We start from the raw sequence: 13,296 nt of genomic DNA on the forward strand, positions 1-13,296 counted from the left end.
CTGCGAATAAAAGGCTTCCCAGTCAGCCTTGACATTATATGTCAGAATTTTCACATTAGCATGGAGGCTTTCCTGGTGCACATGTGCAGTTCTGTCCACATCTCCAGTGTCTGCTGGTTTCACCTAAAAGGCACACCGGGCACAAGAGCGATAGAGCCTGCAAAGCCAGCTTCAGTAGCCATTTTTGCAGTCACTTATCTGACCTGCTCTCTGCTCTTTAACCCTTCAGTCTTCGGCTAAGCCAAAATGTTCTTGATTTTCCACATCAACTTCCTGCTTAATCTTGGAGCAGTCCACCAGAAGTTTTTTTTTCTTTTAACTTTTGACATCAATTGAATCTTCCCTCTTTGTGAACATAGTGGATTAGACAATATACAGTTCTGCTCGCCATTTAAATTAAGTTTTTCATTTAATATATGCAGTTCAATTTCATGTCAACCTTCATAGTAATTGTGTTGCAAGTTACGTAGTAAATGTAGTTTAGTACTAAATGGTTAAAAAAAAAAAGATTGTTATAAAATATGGATTTTACCAGAGAGAAAAATAATTGATTTGGAACTGGTTTTACTAACTAGTAGAATTTGCGTTTATTGTGATTATTAATAGCTTTTATAGTAATTGTTTTCTTGCTTGTTTTGCAGCCTTCCCCTATGTTTCTTTCAGTATAAAGGTTCTGCATTTATATGTGTGTCTAACTCTGTATTTGTTAGTTAGCTTTTGGTAATGGTTACTCTGTGTCTCATGTTAGGTTATATACCTTTGTCCTGTTTTCAGAGAGAGAGGGACCTAATTTTGCTTTGTCATGTTGTCTCTCTTAGTTGTGTATTCTTGCATTTCCTGTATTTCTAGATGTTTGTTTCCTGGTGCTGCACTTTGCTTTTGAACTGTTATTTTTTTTATTTATCAGCATTGGAGGCTGTAAATATTTTGCTCCTGCATGTGGGTCCATAAAACTTTGTTAGTTATTATAATTTGTAATTTACATGTTAAATCTTTGTCGTGCAGGGTGGAGCCCTCTTCTTCTTAGAGCACGTGGCTGGTGACACCTCGACTTGGACGTATTTCTTTCAGCACATTCTCAAGTCTGTGTTGTTCTACTTTGGTGATGGATGTGAGATCAGCCGGGAAACATAGAATTATGTGAAGGAAGCCAATGTCTCTGATCTCAAACTAAGACACATTGAGGCGCCGCTCAGAATACATTGAACTTTAACTCACTTTCCTCTCCTTTGTCATGTGACCAGCAGAGATAAAAAGTGCCGGTCAACTTAGAGTGATCCTTTAGTGTTGTAAAAAGAAAAGATAAACACTAAAAAGACACAAATGGTGTATAATACTGATTTTGTATCCAGCTAAAGTGACAAATGTATTTTGGTGTTTGTTATTCTGTTCCTCATCTTCAGAGACTCTTGCCTATGAAGTTACTAAAATAAATAATGACCCAGTGTAGTCCATCATGTGCTGTTCATTCACCTGAGATTGTATTTTATAACCTGGTCAGTTTTCATAGTAAAACATCAGAATTTAACTGAAGAAGCATCTTAGATGAGGGGTGAAAGACTGCAATGACCTGGATGAGCGAGAACCTTCACAGACAATTGAAAACGGGATAAACTCTTTTTCTTTCTTTTTTTTGACATGACTCGACAATTTTTGAGAAGTCGATGGAGGAAAAAAATGATCTTATAAAAACGTGATAAAGGATGGGTGGTCAAAAACATGATTCCACCATAATGGATATGCCCATGTCCATTAAAGTTTCACTGATATATCAGTAGTCTGATATATTGTCTGAGACTGGCCTGTTACCAGTGAATTACACTGTACTGATATGCAGTAAAATTGAAATATGAGCAGGTTAACTTCAGCACTACCGCCACCTACAGATATATATATTTATCATAATTTTATTAGTGCCCGCCTTAGATTCATATCAGTATTAGGGCTGGGTTCTGATGACTGTTTCCTGCATGCTTGCAGCTACTGTTTGTAACCTGATAGCTTTTTTTATGTAGACTTTTATTTAGAAAAGCGTGACACACTTCCCGTCTGACCTCCTATCTCGCGATCATTCGCTGCTGTTTACGCGGCTTAGCTGCACGACAGTCGTGCTCCACAAAAATGACTTCTGTAATGAGATTTCTGAGCTCTGTAGTAAATATATTATGCATTCCGCTTCACCTGATTCACGCCGTCGGCCTGTCCGGAATATACAAGCGTATTTTCCCAATTTGTATAAATCGGATGGCGAAATCGTACAATAAGAAGATGCACGATAAAAAGAAGGATTTGTTTTGCGTTTTGCCAGAGTTCAAGAAGGCTGGCGGGCAGCTCACAATTTTGGAGATTGGCTGCGGCACAGGTGCAAATTTTGAGTTTTATCCGCCTGGTAGCAGATTGATCTGTACCGACCCCAACCCGCACTTTGAGAAATATCTGACAGAAACTATGGCCAAGAACGATCACCTGAGATATGAGAGATTTGTGGTGGCGTCGGGGGAGGACCTGAGGGCAGTGGAGGACGACTCGATAGATGTTGTAGTCTGTACCCTGGTGCTCTGCTCTGTGGACGATGTGAGCCAAACCCTGCGAGAGGCACACCGCATACTGCGACCAGTGAGTGGGCTTTGCAGCAATTACTTCAGACTGAATCGAGTCCATATTAAACACTGATTGGCAGCCATGCTGTTTATGTTATTATTTGTGCTGCTTCTCTTGGGGGAGAAGAAGACGCTTCATATCCTAAGAGTCTGTCGTTGTCTAGAGTCAATATATTTTCATGAAAGTTATAATTGTCGAAGTGTTCTCTATCGCTTTAACGATTGTGAGCTTTAGGACACGTGATCGTGATAAGCGGGTACTGCCACCTTCTCTTGGTGGATTTTACTGCCTTCCAGCTGTGGTTCTGCATCAATCAGTAAAAGTTGAAGAGTCATCAAGAAAACAACTGCAGTGTTCACGCTTTAAAAAGTTTATCATCATTTTCTGTTTGATTGTACAACATAAACATTACTTAAATTTATTAGAGACCACCTGTTATATCCAACAGCAATACTGAAATCAGTTCTTAGTTTCCAATACCAGTCCAATAGGCACTAAGTCACTAGATGGACAGTAATAGCACTTTGTACCATGCACCTTTTTAATCTGTCTCCAGTTTAAGGCATTTAGGTCTGTTTTATGGGATTCCATATTAATTTAAAGCAATATTAATTAAATTATTAGATCGTATATTTCTTAAGAATATTGTTTTATACATTACATTTTTAATTTATTGGATATGTGTGAAAAGCAATTTTCCTTGATCAAGAGGAAGACGCCCAAATTCCATGGATGTGTCAGATGCAGTGAGGTATTCTGTTTAACATAAAAAGCGATTTCCTGCATGTTGCAAGAAACGAATGCCAAAAACTGATTGCACCTTTGATCTCATGACAGGAATGTTGTTTCAGGCTGAGAATGACTTGGAGTAATTAATTAGAGATATGTTTGACAGGCCAACAAGTCATTTACACACAGTTTAAATACTGGCAAAGTGACTTTTACATGTATTTTACAAAAGTTCTTTACTTTAACAGTAAATAACTGTATTTTGGCATCTTATTAAAAAACAAATTGATGTTGTTGACCATTTTATCTATGTATTTATTTATTTTAACACAGTAAATTTGAAGAGTTCCTGGATTAGAACAATAATTGCATTTAGCATTGAAAAGAACATTTTGATTACCGGTAAAGAGTTTGTACTAGTGGATTAACCATTACAGAAAGATTAAACCAGTGATTTTGGTAGTTGCTAGTATTGTTAATTTAGGCACTTGTGGCACTTGTAGGAGGTTAAAAACTTTCACATCCCATTGAGACATGCTACAACATATAAAACAACACTGGTTAGAAGTTCTTGAATGGTAGGCTAAAACTCCTTATTGTTAAAATCCTGCATAAACATTTCACAAGGGTAATACTGGCAGCCATATTTTTCACATTACTACAAAGCATTGTGTGTCCAATGTAGGCTGTAAATTTCACTTCGTGCTTGTATTAATAATTTTTTGAACAGGAAAAATAAGTTTAATGCTTGTAAGTACGGTGCTGTGAAAAAGTATTTGCCCTGCCTGAATCCTTATGTTTTTGCATATTTCTCACACTTACATGTTTGAAATCATTGAACAATTCATCAAAAATGTAATACTGGGCAAAGGTCATCCAAGTAAATGCAAAATGCAGTTTTTAAATGATGATTTCATTCATTAAGGGTTAAAAAGTTATCCAAACCTACCTGGCCCTATATGGAAAAAGTAATCACTCCCTAAACCTGGTAACTGGTTTTTCCACCCTTGACAACAAGAACTGTTATCAAGTGTTTGTGATAACTGGAATCAGTCTTTCACATGTCTGTGGAGGAATTCTAGGCAACTCTTGTGTTTTAATTCAGCTACACTGAAGGGTTTTTGAGCATGAATGGCTGTTTATGGCTATGTCAAAGGATCTCAAACTTATTTCACTCTAGACTTTGGCTAGGCCACGCCAAAACCGTCATTGCTTTTTTTTGAGCCATTCAGAGGTGGACTTGCTAGTGTTTCGGATTATCGTCCTGCTGCATAATCCAAATAACCTTGAGATTTAGGACATAAATTGATGGCTGCACATTCTTAGGGATCTTTTTCAGTAAACAAATTTCTCAGTCTTTAGATGATGTTCTGTTTTGTTTTGTTTTTCTTTCCTCCTGGATGAGACATTGATGTTTTCTTCGAGTGATTTTGGTAGGCTGGCCACAGATACAAAAGCTCACCACTGTTTTGGTTGGTTGTGTTTTTTTTGTTGGGGATGTATTTTTTCTGTTTATCAATTTGTGTGTTCTGTAGTAGATCTTAAGACGAAATGAGCGCCTACGTGTTTGCCAGTTAAACTATTAATTTACCACTCATTACCCAATATTGACACACTTTATAGTTTACATGTTAAATCTTTATCGTGCAGGGTGGAGCCTTCTTCTTCTTAGAGCACGTAGCTGGTGACACCTCGACTTGGACGTACTTCTTTCAGCACGTTCTCCAGCCTTTGTGGTACTACTGCGGTGACGGATGTCGGATCATCCGGGAAACATGGAAATATGTGGAGGAAGCCGGATTCTCTGATCTCAAACTAAGACACATTGAAGCGCCACTCTTCTTCATAATAAAACCTCACATCTCGGGCTATGCTGTCAAATAAATTCAGTCTGATTGTCTTTTTAGGGAGCCCCCCCACCCCCTTCCAAAACACACAGACACACACAACCAGCTTCTGAATACGCTGAGCATTAACTGCCTTTTTCCTCTTCTATCATGTGACCACCAGTAATAGAAACCACCAGTCACCTTAATACTATTTTTTTATTAGAGTGAGCCATTAGTGTTGTACAAAAAAGATGAACACTAAAAAGACAACCTTACATAGACAGCACACAACTCTAATTTTGAATCCAGCTAAAGTGACAAATACATTGTGGTGTTTCGTCCTCCATTCCTCATTCCCAAATTGCTTGCCGGGAAAAAAATTTGTCTTAGTGTTTGTGAGCTATGGGGATTGATTTGTACCTTTTGTGATTAAAATCAGATAAAATTTATATTTTTTGCTGTTATTTAGGTAACTGTGTCAAAACAGCAGCAATTAAAAGTCTTTATCCCACTGAGTTTGTTTTCTTTCAAAGATTGGAGGAACTTGGTGTTGCTTTCACTCTCATGTAGGCTGCACTGCATTTCCAGCACCTCCTGGTGTCAATGAGAGGCGTTGGTCACGTGTTAAAGATTATAATCTTTTGAGCTTCTTAAGTCGTTCATCTTCAGGTGCCACAGCAAAGTTTCAGGTAAGCTCGGTGAGAAATGAAGGTTTGTCTAATGAAATTATGCAGACTGCTTTGTTCAGCCTTGAGTCTGCCCTTGCACGCAATGCAGGTCATAGGGCTGCGTGGCATGTACAAACGCCTTTTTCCCTTGCTCGCCTACAATGTGACATTTTCATACAACGACAAAATGCACAGAGTCAAGAGGGAGCTTTTCCGAAACATGGCCAAATTTGCAGATACCGATGGCACCCTCCGCCTGCTGGAGATCGGGTGCGGCAGCGGAGCTAACTTCAAGTTTTACCCTCACGGCTGCACGGTGATCTGCACTGACCCCAACCCGCACTTCGAGAAGTACCTGCGGATGAGCATGGACGCAAACCAGCATCTGACTTACGACAAGTTTATGTGCGTCTCCGGGGAGGACATGCGGGGAGTACGGGACGGCTCTGCGGACGTTGTTGTCTGCACCTTAGTCCTGTGCTCTGTCAGCAATGTGCAGCAGGTCCTGCAGGAGGCCCGGCGCGTTCTCAGAACAGTAAGTAACGTCTCGGTGCTGCCTTCAGGCTCAGTAGGATTTATTTTATTTGCTGCTAACGCGCATGAATGGCATTGTAGTCGGTTACATGAGGACTGCTAGTAAATTCATTATGTGGCATTAAACACACTCGGTGTGTTATTACCACCATATCCCGGCTTCTTGTAGAGCAGTGGACAACATATCCAATTTAACTGAGTCTTATTTACATCGCGTTACATCAGAACAACAACCTACTCTCAACATGCTTTACATCAGATGAGCCCCAGGCACTTGGCAACAGTGAGAAGGAAAAACTCCCTTTTAACAGGAGGAAACCTCTGGCAAAACCAGGCTCAGGGAGGAACAGCCATTTGCCACAACGGGTTGGGGTAATTTTAACCCAGAAATCATCTTATGCAATGAATCTGGTTAAAATATATCACCGGCTGCTTAAAAAGTATTTGGCCCCAACTTCCGCCAATATGAAAAGCTAGGGCTAGAGACTGGGTAAATATCTGTAGCTCTAGAAGCCCTTCTTCCAGAAGTACTCAACATGTAGTATAGTCAGTGGCATCTCAAGTGATGAAATGAAATGAAGCCATTCTACAAAGTATTAGACTGGTTTCTCTGTGAAGTATCTACTTATGCAGATTTTGCATCATCTGTGGTTGACCCACTGAAGGTGAACCTCACACGTCTTGCATGGCATTTGAACAACTCTGTTAAATATTTTAAGTTAAAATATGCAAAAGACCGCACTTTTAAAGTAGACTTCTTTTTCCCTTTATGCTTGTCAAGAATATTTTTTACTGTTAGCAAATCCTAAAATATCTGATAGATGTATGACTCCAATGGAGGAGTCCAATGGTTATACTGGAATCGCCACACCCCTTCTTTGTCACACTTCATCTAGTTTGAACCAGTATCAGCCAGAAAGTCAGCCCCAGTGTATGTATAACCAGCATTACACAACCACACATGAACACAATGTAATCTTTTTTGCTGACTGTGTTTCAGGGTGGCGCTTTCTACTTTTTGGAACATGTTGTCTCAGATTCTTCATCCTGGACATACTTTTTGCAGTATGTGTTTGAGCCTCTCTGGTGCTTTCTCGGGGATGGATGCATGATTACCAGAGCAACATGGAAAGATATAGAGGTAGCTGGTTTTTCTGAGCTTAACTTAAGACACATTGATGCTCCAGATGTCAGTTTGATGATCAGGCCACACATCATGGGATATTGTATTAAATGACGGCATGGTGGACTGTGGAGTTTATATTAAAACATTCAGGTTATACAGTGACATACATCCTAAAGCAACACTTGTAATGGCCTGTCCAGAGTTCACATATGAATTTCAAACTACTAGTTGAGGTCCAAGTTCAGGCTGGAGGTTTATTTTGAAAGGCAGCCCATCTGAGTGCACACAAGTTTAAAATTCTGAAAAAAACCTGAAATTATTTTCATTCATCCCTGTAATTATAACAGATCTGCTTACATTTTTATTGCAATACATTAGCCACACTACATAAATTGAGTGAAAATATATTTATTTACACAATCAGCAACATTTCATTTACTGTTTTGTTCTCCTTTCCCTTCCCTCCCATGATGTATATAATAAATATTACCTGGACACTGTGCTTTTTTTCCCTGATTGTCTAAGGAACGGCCATAAAACACCCAAACAAACCACACTTAATTTTGTTTGTTTCCTTTCTCTCTTACCTTTTATATTGCATTGCACAAATATAAGGAATGACAATTGTAACATCTCCGTATAGGGAAATGAGGGGAAATGCTGGTTCATAAAATAAACAAAATATGTCTGTGTAGTAATTATATAGTCAAATTTCTGCAGATGTTGTTTAAGAAAAAAAAAATCCAACAGCAAAGTAAAAAAAAAAAAAACAAGAAAAAAAGGAAAGGGATACATTTAGAAACTGAGACTCAACATTAAAGCTCACAATTTCACATCTCCCATTATTAAAAATGTACACAACTATAAATGTTATAGCATTAGCATTTTTTAAAAACAGCAGGTGGAAAAATGGCCAATTTGTATTTTTTTCCCGAGTAAATGTCACTGCTATAAGTCACTTTTTTTTTTATATATCAAACAGAGTAAAAAAACAAAACAAAAAACAAAACCCTGTAGAATCTCAGCCTGAAATGAAGTGTTCCCAGAAACCCCATCACGTCCAAATGGCTGAGGTGCACCACTGTCACACTACGTCCCAATCCATGAACATTATTCACACAGGTTAACCTGTTTTAACACAATAAAGATCTTTTAATGTTTTGAGTTCTTCAATCAGAGTCTTGTTTTGGTTCTCGAGAACAGCTACGCGGTTTTCCAGGCATTTAACATATTCCTTTTTCTTCCGTCGACATTCACGGGCTGCCTCTCTGAAAACAGGGGGAAAAAAAAGTGTTTCACAATGTGCACTATAAACTTATTGATACGGTGATAGAGGATTTTGTCCAATCCCTACCTCCCCAACTATAACTATAACCATAAAATGAATGTACACAAAGTAAAAGCACCTGGGGCATTTTCACACCTATAGATTGTTTTTTCGGGTCCAAATCAGTTGATGATTTTGTAAACTTATAGCTTTTTCATACAACTTGTTAAAGCTTCCCCATCCAGGCGGAATATGAGACCTTGTTTTACTCACAAATACACTGTGGATTTACCTGTTTTTTGCGAGCCTAATTTCTCTTTTCATTGTTGGATCATCAGTTTTAGTCTGGGACAGTCCCACAGGAGACGTCATAACTACAGTCTGAGGCAAGGAAGTGGATGTGGGTGCTGTGCGGATCTGGTACGTCTGCACTTCTCCTCCTGCACCTGTGTGGAACAATAGTCAAAGAATTACAACTGGAAAAACAAGAGTTTTGCATGCAGGCATGAGTTAAGATGCTTGATCAGTAATTACTTCTCAGTTGACCAGAACTATGTACAGTGGTATAGTCCAACAAGACATATGTTACTTCACTTGGCACACACGAGGAATTCTTGTGTTCACCTGAAATTTGAATTATTACTGCTCGGGTTTGTTGGCCTTTTTTCTACCCCTCTTATTTCAAAAGATTTCAAACCTATGTGACTCAACTAGCAGTTTGGGTTTGTTTTTCCAAATAAACAATAATTAGACTGAAAAATAAAAAGACATCTTGTTGGAAGTAAGATGGTACTTATAAAGAACCTTACAAGCTGTATTTGGCAAGTTACTACACACATACCACTGAGCAGATAAAATCTAAGAATGTAAAGATTTTCAGACACAAGGCCACTACACAATACGCTGCATGGTAGGTAAGTATTTAGTGTAGTATGTGTGTTTTTCCATATTCTACTGGTCCGTGGTATGTACTACAGGATGTTGGAGTAAGCTCCAGGAAGACTTGTGACTGGATTTACTTTTTTGATTGCCAATCCTACATTGTTCTTGTAGTCAGAGCCCCTTGATAAGGCACCGTCATCTGACCGGAACATGTTATAAGAGAGCATAATTTAGCTGAACACATTTAAGCTCACAAAAAAGTAATCAGGAAAAAACTGCTTGAAAACTCTGGCAAATTTTATTGACTCACCTTGTACAACAACCTGATTGCTAGGCACCAGTATCTGCTGTCCATCGGGTGTCTGGGCATACTGAAGGATGGTGGTGCTTGACTGGGCTCCACCAGAGTTGGCCATGGTGACAGCCTGAAGTCCCTGAATGCCTTCGGACCCTGGAGATGCCAGCTGGATTGTGCCATTTGCAGCTATGGTAACTAGAAAAAAATTACACAAAGAGTATTAGAAGCTGGTAAAGCAAAAGTAAAAGTTACATTTTTTGTGAGTAGCTCAAGTACTACAAAAATTCTAACTTTCAGTATAGCGCTCCATGTATATAGAGCTCTTTTCCATATATATATATATATATTTTACATTTCAAGGCAATTCTTAATTTTGCAATTCTTAATTTTGTAGGTTCTCCTTTCAAGTATAACCGAAGGGAAAAGCTCTTACTGTACTGGCCGCTGCTGGTCTGGTAGATTGGTGTGGTTGGTACTGTAACACCCGTAACTCCTGTGGATGTGGGACTGCTGTCCTTTCCCTCAATGTGTGCCATTTCCTCTGCTGAAAGGTCATTCAGGATTTTTCTATAATGTGAAAAAATGACAGTTCCTGAATTGTTGTTTATTAAACAAGAACTGGGTTTTCAGTTTCTTTTTGTTTGTTTGTTTTCCTTACCGATATGAAGGCCGCCTCGCCAGTATTTCTCTGGTTTTTTGAGTTGCTGCTCCACTGTCTGATGAATCCTGTGAGTCTTCACTGTCTGTACCCAGGGCCTTGAAAGTAGGTGGTCAATTATGATATAAAAACAATTTAAGCAAAAGGTCCATTTGAAAATAAAATAAATACAGAGCTGAGAAAAGCAGCCGGTCTTACATGTGTATTTTGCCCCTGAGGGGACTGAATGACTGATGACTGTGCAGACTGGATCACACCCTGAACCTGAAACTGACCACCAGGCAGCTGCACAACAGCTACAGGAGAACCACCCAGTGACATCTGGAAAAAAAACACAGAAAAGTTCTAAATGTCAAAAAACTGTATGTTTGACATAGTAGCTTGGTGTCAGTGTGTGTGTACACATACACACAAGTGTGCTCCGAACTTTTGAGAACAACAGAAATATTAATAAGGATATAAGGAAATTTTCACTCAAATTTACACACAACATACTTTTTATTTTTGCCATATTTAGCCACGAAGCTTCCTGTGGCACGCCGGTGTAGTTTTAGTAGAGGTAAATTCGTCTTTAATTGTTCACAAAAGCTTTTCCCCTCCCTTTTTTAAAAGACATTCAGTAGCAAGGGCAATATCCAATTAGTATGACTAAAAATAACAAACTATAAAAGGATATCTTAAGAAAAATTCTCTTTAAAACTATTATTTATAAACCTGACAAGCTGATAACAATATGATTCCACATAGTTGCTTTTTGTCACATGTAAGTCTTCATTTATCCTCATTTGGACACCATGTACTTTAAGTGGATAGTTCATAGATATTGTGACCTTAATAGTACTACAGATATGAATTGAAACAGCTTTATGAAATAAGCAGCAAGATTAAGTCAAGCAGACTTACTACACTACAACCTAGAATGTATTTGGTTTTTTCGTTTCAATTTTTCTTTAATCCATTTTAAGTAAACAAATTTAAGGTGTATGACAGCAAGAGTTGAAAAGAAAAAACTTCATGAATGAACCTAAACATGAAGCTGTAACAAAAGGTCAGATATGCGCTTTCAGCCTGGCATTCATAAGTGGCCTTGTATTATCAGCAGTGCGAGAGCAGCTGTAGTATAGCAGTGATACTTCTTAATGCATTTTGAATTTATTAGTTACCTGGTGGCCTATCTGTGAGAACTGAGAGGTTGTGATGGTAGTGGGAATGGTTGCAGTATGTGACTCAATGCCATTGCTGGCCTGCTGTACTTCTTCCATAGTAACTGGGAAGAAATAAGTCAATACCGTTTCATAGTGGCGCTAGTGTTAACAACAACTTTCTGTGGCGGGGTGGTACGCCTGTGACATGTTGTAACCAATCCGCTGTGGCCTTCTCTGCTTCTTTTCCTCTACTACTTAACACCATTAATACAATCACTGTGAAGAATATATGAGCGGTCAAATCACAGTTTATTTAATTATTCTGCAGTTTAAAAAACATGAATTACAGCCAACTAAAAAAAACAACTTCCTCTTTGGTTAGGTCGCGCTAGCCCAAATGCAACTAACGTTGCAAAGGAGTTACGAAACATGCCTAGGCCCGACAGTCAACAGTTTCAACTTTTTTTTCTTTATTCATTTATTGCTAATTTTACAATGTGCAACTTCCATCCCAAGCAAACGTTTTCGGGTGAAATAAAAGCTCCTCACTGCTAGAATGATCTAGATCACTAAGGTTACACTTGCTAGTTAACGGTAGCTAACGTACAGTAAAACGGATGTTGAGCAGTTTAAATCTTATAAATCGATTTCATAGCAACATCCGAGGCAAGTTTCTCTCCTCCGATTCAAAGGATGGACAAGCTTTTGTCTGAATGAGCAAATATGTGCAACTCTGTCACTGGCACGCAAGTTACCGCGTCAACAGACGTCAGCGATACGGGGAGCCATTAAGCTAACTACACCTTCCCTTTTCGTAAAACGGCGAGGAGTTGACGAAGTAGCAGCCGCCATTACCGCCACAGCCGAGCAGACAGCCACACGAGCACAAAATTGCCGCTCAGGCAGCTGAAATTTACCTTTTCAAATGCAGAGAAGCTGCTCTCGCTCACAGCGTGGACTTCCTGCGATTCGGGTATAGACCTTTGATCAAAAAAAGTAATCCTAAAAGTACTTAGCACCGAAGGCTAAAAGGCTAAAAACATATAGATGTCAGCTAAAAAAAATCGCTGACCACTTTTTTCCCAAAGGAAATGGGCGGTGCTGCTAAAGCAAAGACGCATTACGTAACAGTTTCTTTAGGCTTTGTGATTGGTGAGAAGAGTTTGAACAACTAGTAAACACAGAGAAATGAAAAGTTTACTTCATTATGTTTTCAGGGAATAAAGACAATTCTGACTATTCGAGCTGCAACATTTTCTGAGATGTTGACTTGAAGAAGGTTCATTTAAACGGATCAAAGAATGACAGGTGTGAAATGCTCTATCTGTGGACAGCCTCCTGACACATCTTCTCATTTGTTTTTGTCTTCAGGTTAATGGTTAATATAGTTGACAACATTTTCTCAGATTCTTCTCTAGTTGTTGCTGATTATGCATTTTATATTATCCATGTAGTGCAGGTTCTTGCCACGTTCTACGCATTCTCAAATCAAAAATTTGCACACAAAAGGCCAATTTTTTTCTTGCTTTTAATGAGACAACAAACTCAACTATCTATGA

At 38.8% G+C, this 13,296-nt stretch overlaps 3 protein-coding genes across 4 annotated transcripts; 2 read left to right on the forward strand and 1 right to left on the reverse strand.

Annotated features, from left to right (window-relative positions):
• The first annotated feature begins 2,041 nt into the window (after positions 1-2,041).
• On the forward strand, positions 2,042-5,670 carry tmt1a.1 (thiol methyltransferase 1A, tandem duplicate 1). The gene is made up of 2 exons (XM_005739613.1): positions 2,042-2,616; positions 4,981-5,670. Exons 1-2 carry the CDS (start codon positions 2,122-2,124, stop codon positions 5,212-5,214), a joined length of 729 nt encoding a protein of 242 aa, XP_005739670.1. The 5' UTR covers positions 2,042-2,121; the 3' UTR covers positions 5,215-5,670.
• Positions 5,671-5,743: 73 nt separating this feature from the next.
• LOC102204425 (methyltransferase-like protein 7A) lies at positions 5,744-7,653 on the forward strand. Its single transcript, XM_005739614.2, has 2 exons — positions 5,744-6,362; positions 7,362-7,653. The coding sequence occupies exons 1-2, from the start codon at positions 5,865-5,867 to the stop codon at positions 7,596-7,598; spliced, it is 735 nt and encodes a 244-aa protein (XP_005739671.1). The 5' UTR covers positions 5,744-5,864; the 3' UTR covers positions 7,599-7,653.
• A 233-nt stretch (positions 7,654-7,886) lies between these two features.
• On the reverse strand, positions 7,887-12,869 carry atf1 (activating transcription factor 1). Of its 2 annotated transcripts, none has more exons than XM_005739615.2 (7): positions 11,756-11,869; positions 10,791-10,913; positions 10,593-10,690; positions 10,368-10,501; positions 9,947-10,129; positions 9,047-9,200; positions 7,887-8,755 (listed from the first exon to the last, which is right to left on the reverse strand). In XM_005739615.2, exons 1-7 carry the CDS (start codon positions 11,852-11,854, stop codon positions 8,611-8,613), a joined length of 936 nt encoding a protein of 311 aa, XP_005739672.1. In that variant the 5' UTR covers positions 11,855-11,869; the 3' UTR covers positions 7,887-8,610. The 2 variants fall into 2 exon arrangements, with proteins under 2 accessions (XP_005739672.1, XP_013768003.1); XM_013912549.1 differs by lacking the exon at positions 11,756-11,869 and adding an exon at positions 12,655-12,869 and having other exon boundaries at positions 7,903-8,755.
• Positions 12,870-13,296: the final 427 nt, after the last annotated feature.

Source organism: Pundamilia nyererei, unplaced genomic scaffold, assembly GCF_000239375.1.
Source record: "Pundamilia nyererei isolate P.nyererei 1_Seehausen unplaced genomic scaffold, PunNye1.0 scaffold00092, whole genome shotgun sequence".
NCBI lineage: Eukaryota > Metazoa > Chordata > Actinopteri > Cichliformes > Cichlidae > Pundamilia > Pundamilia nyererei.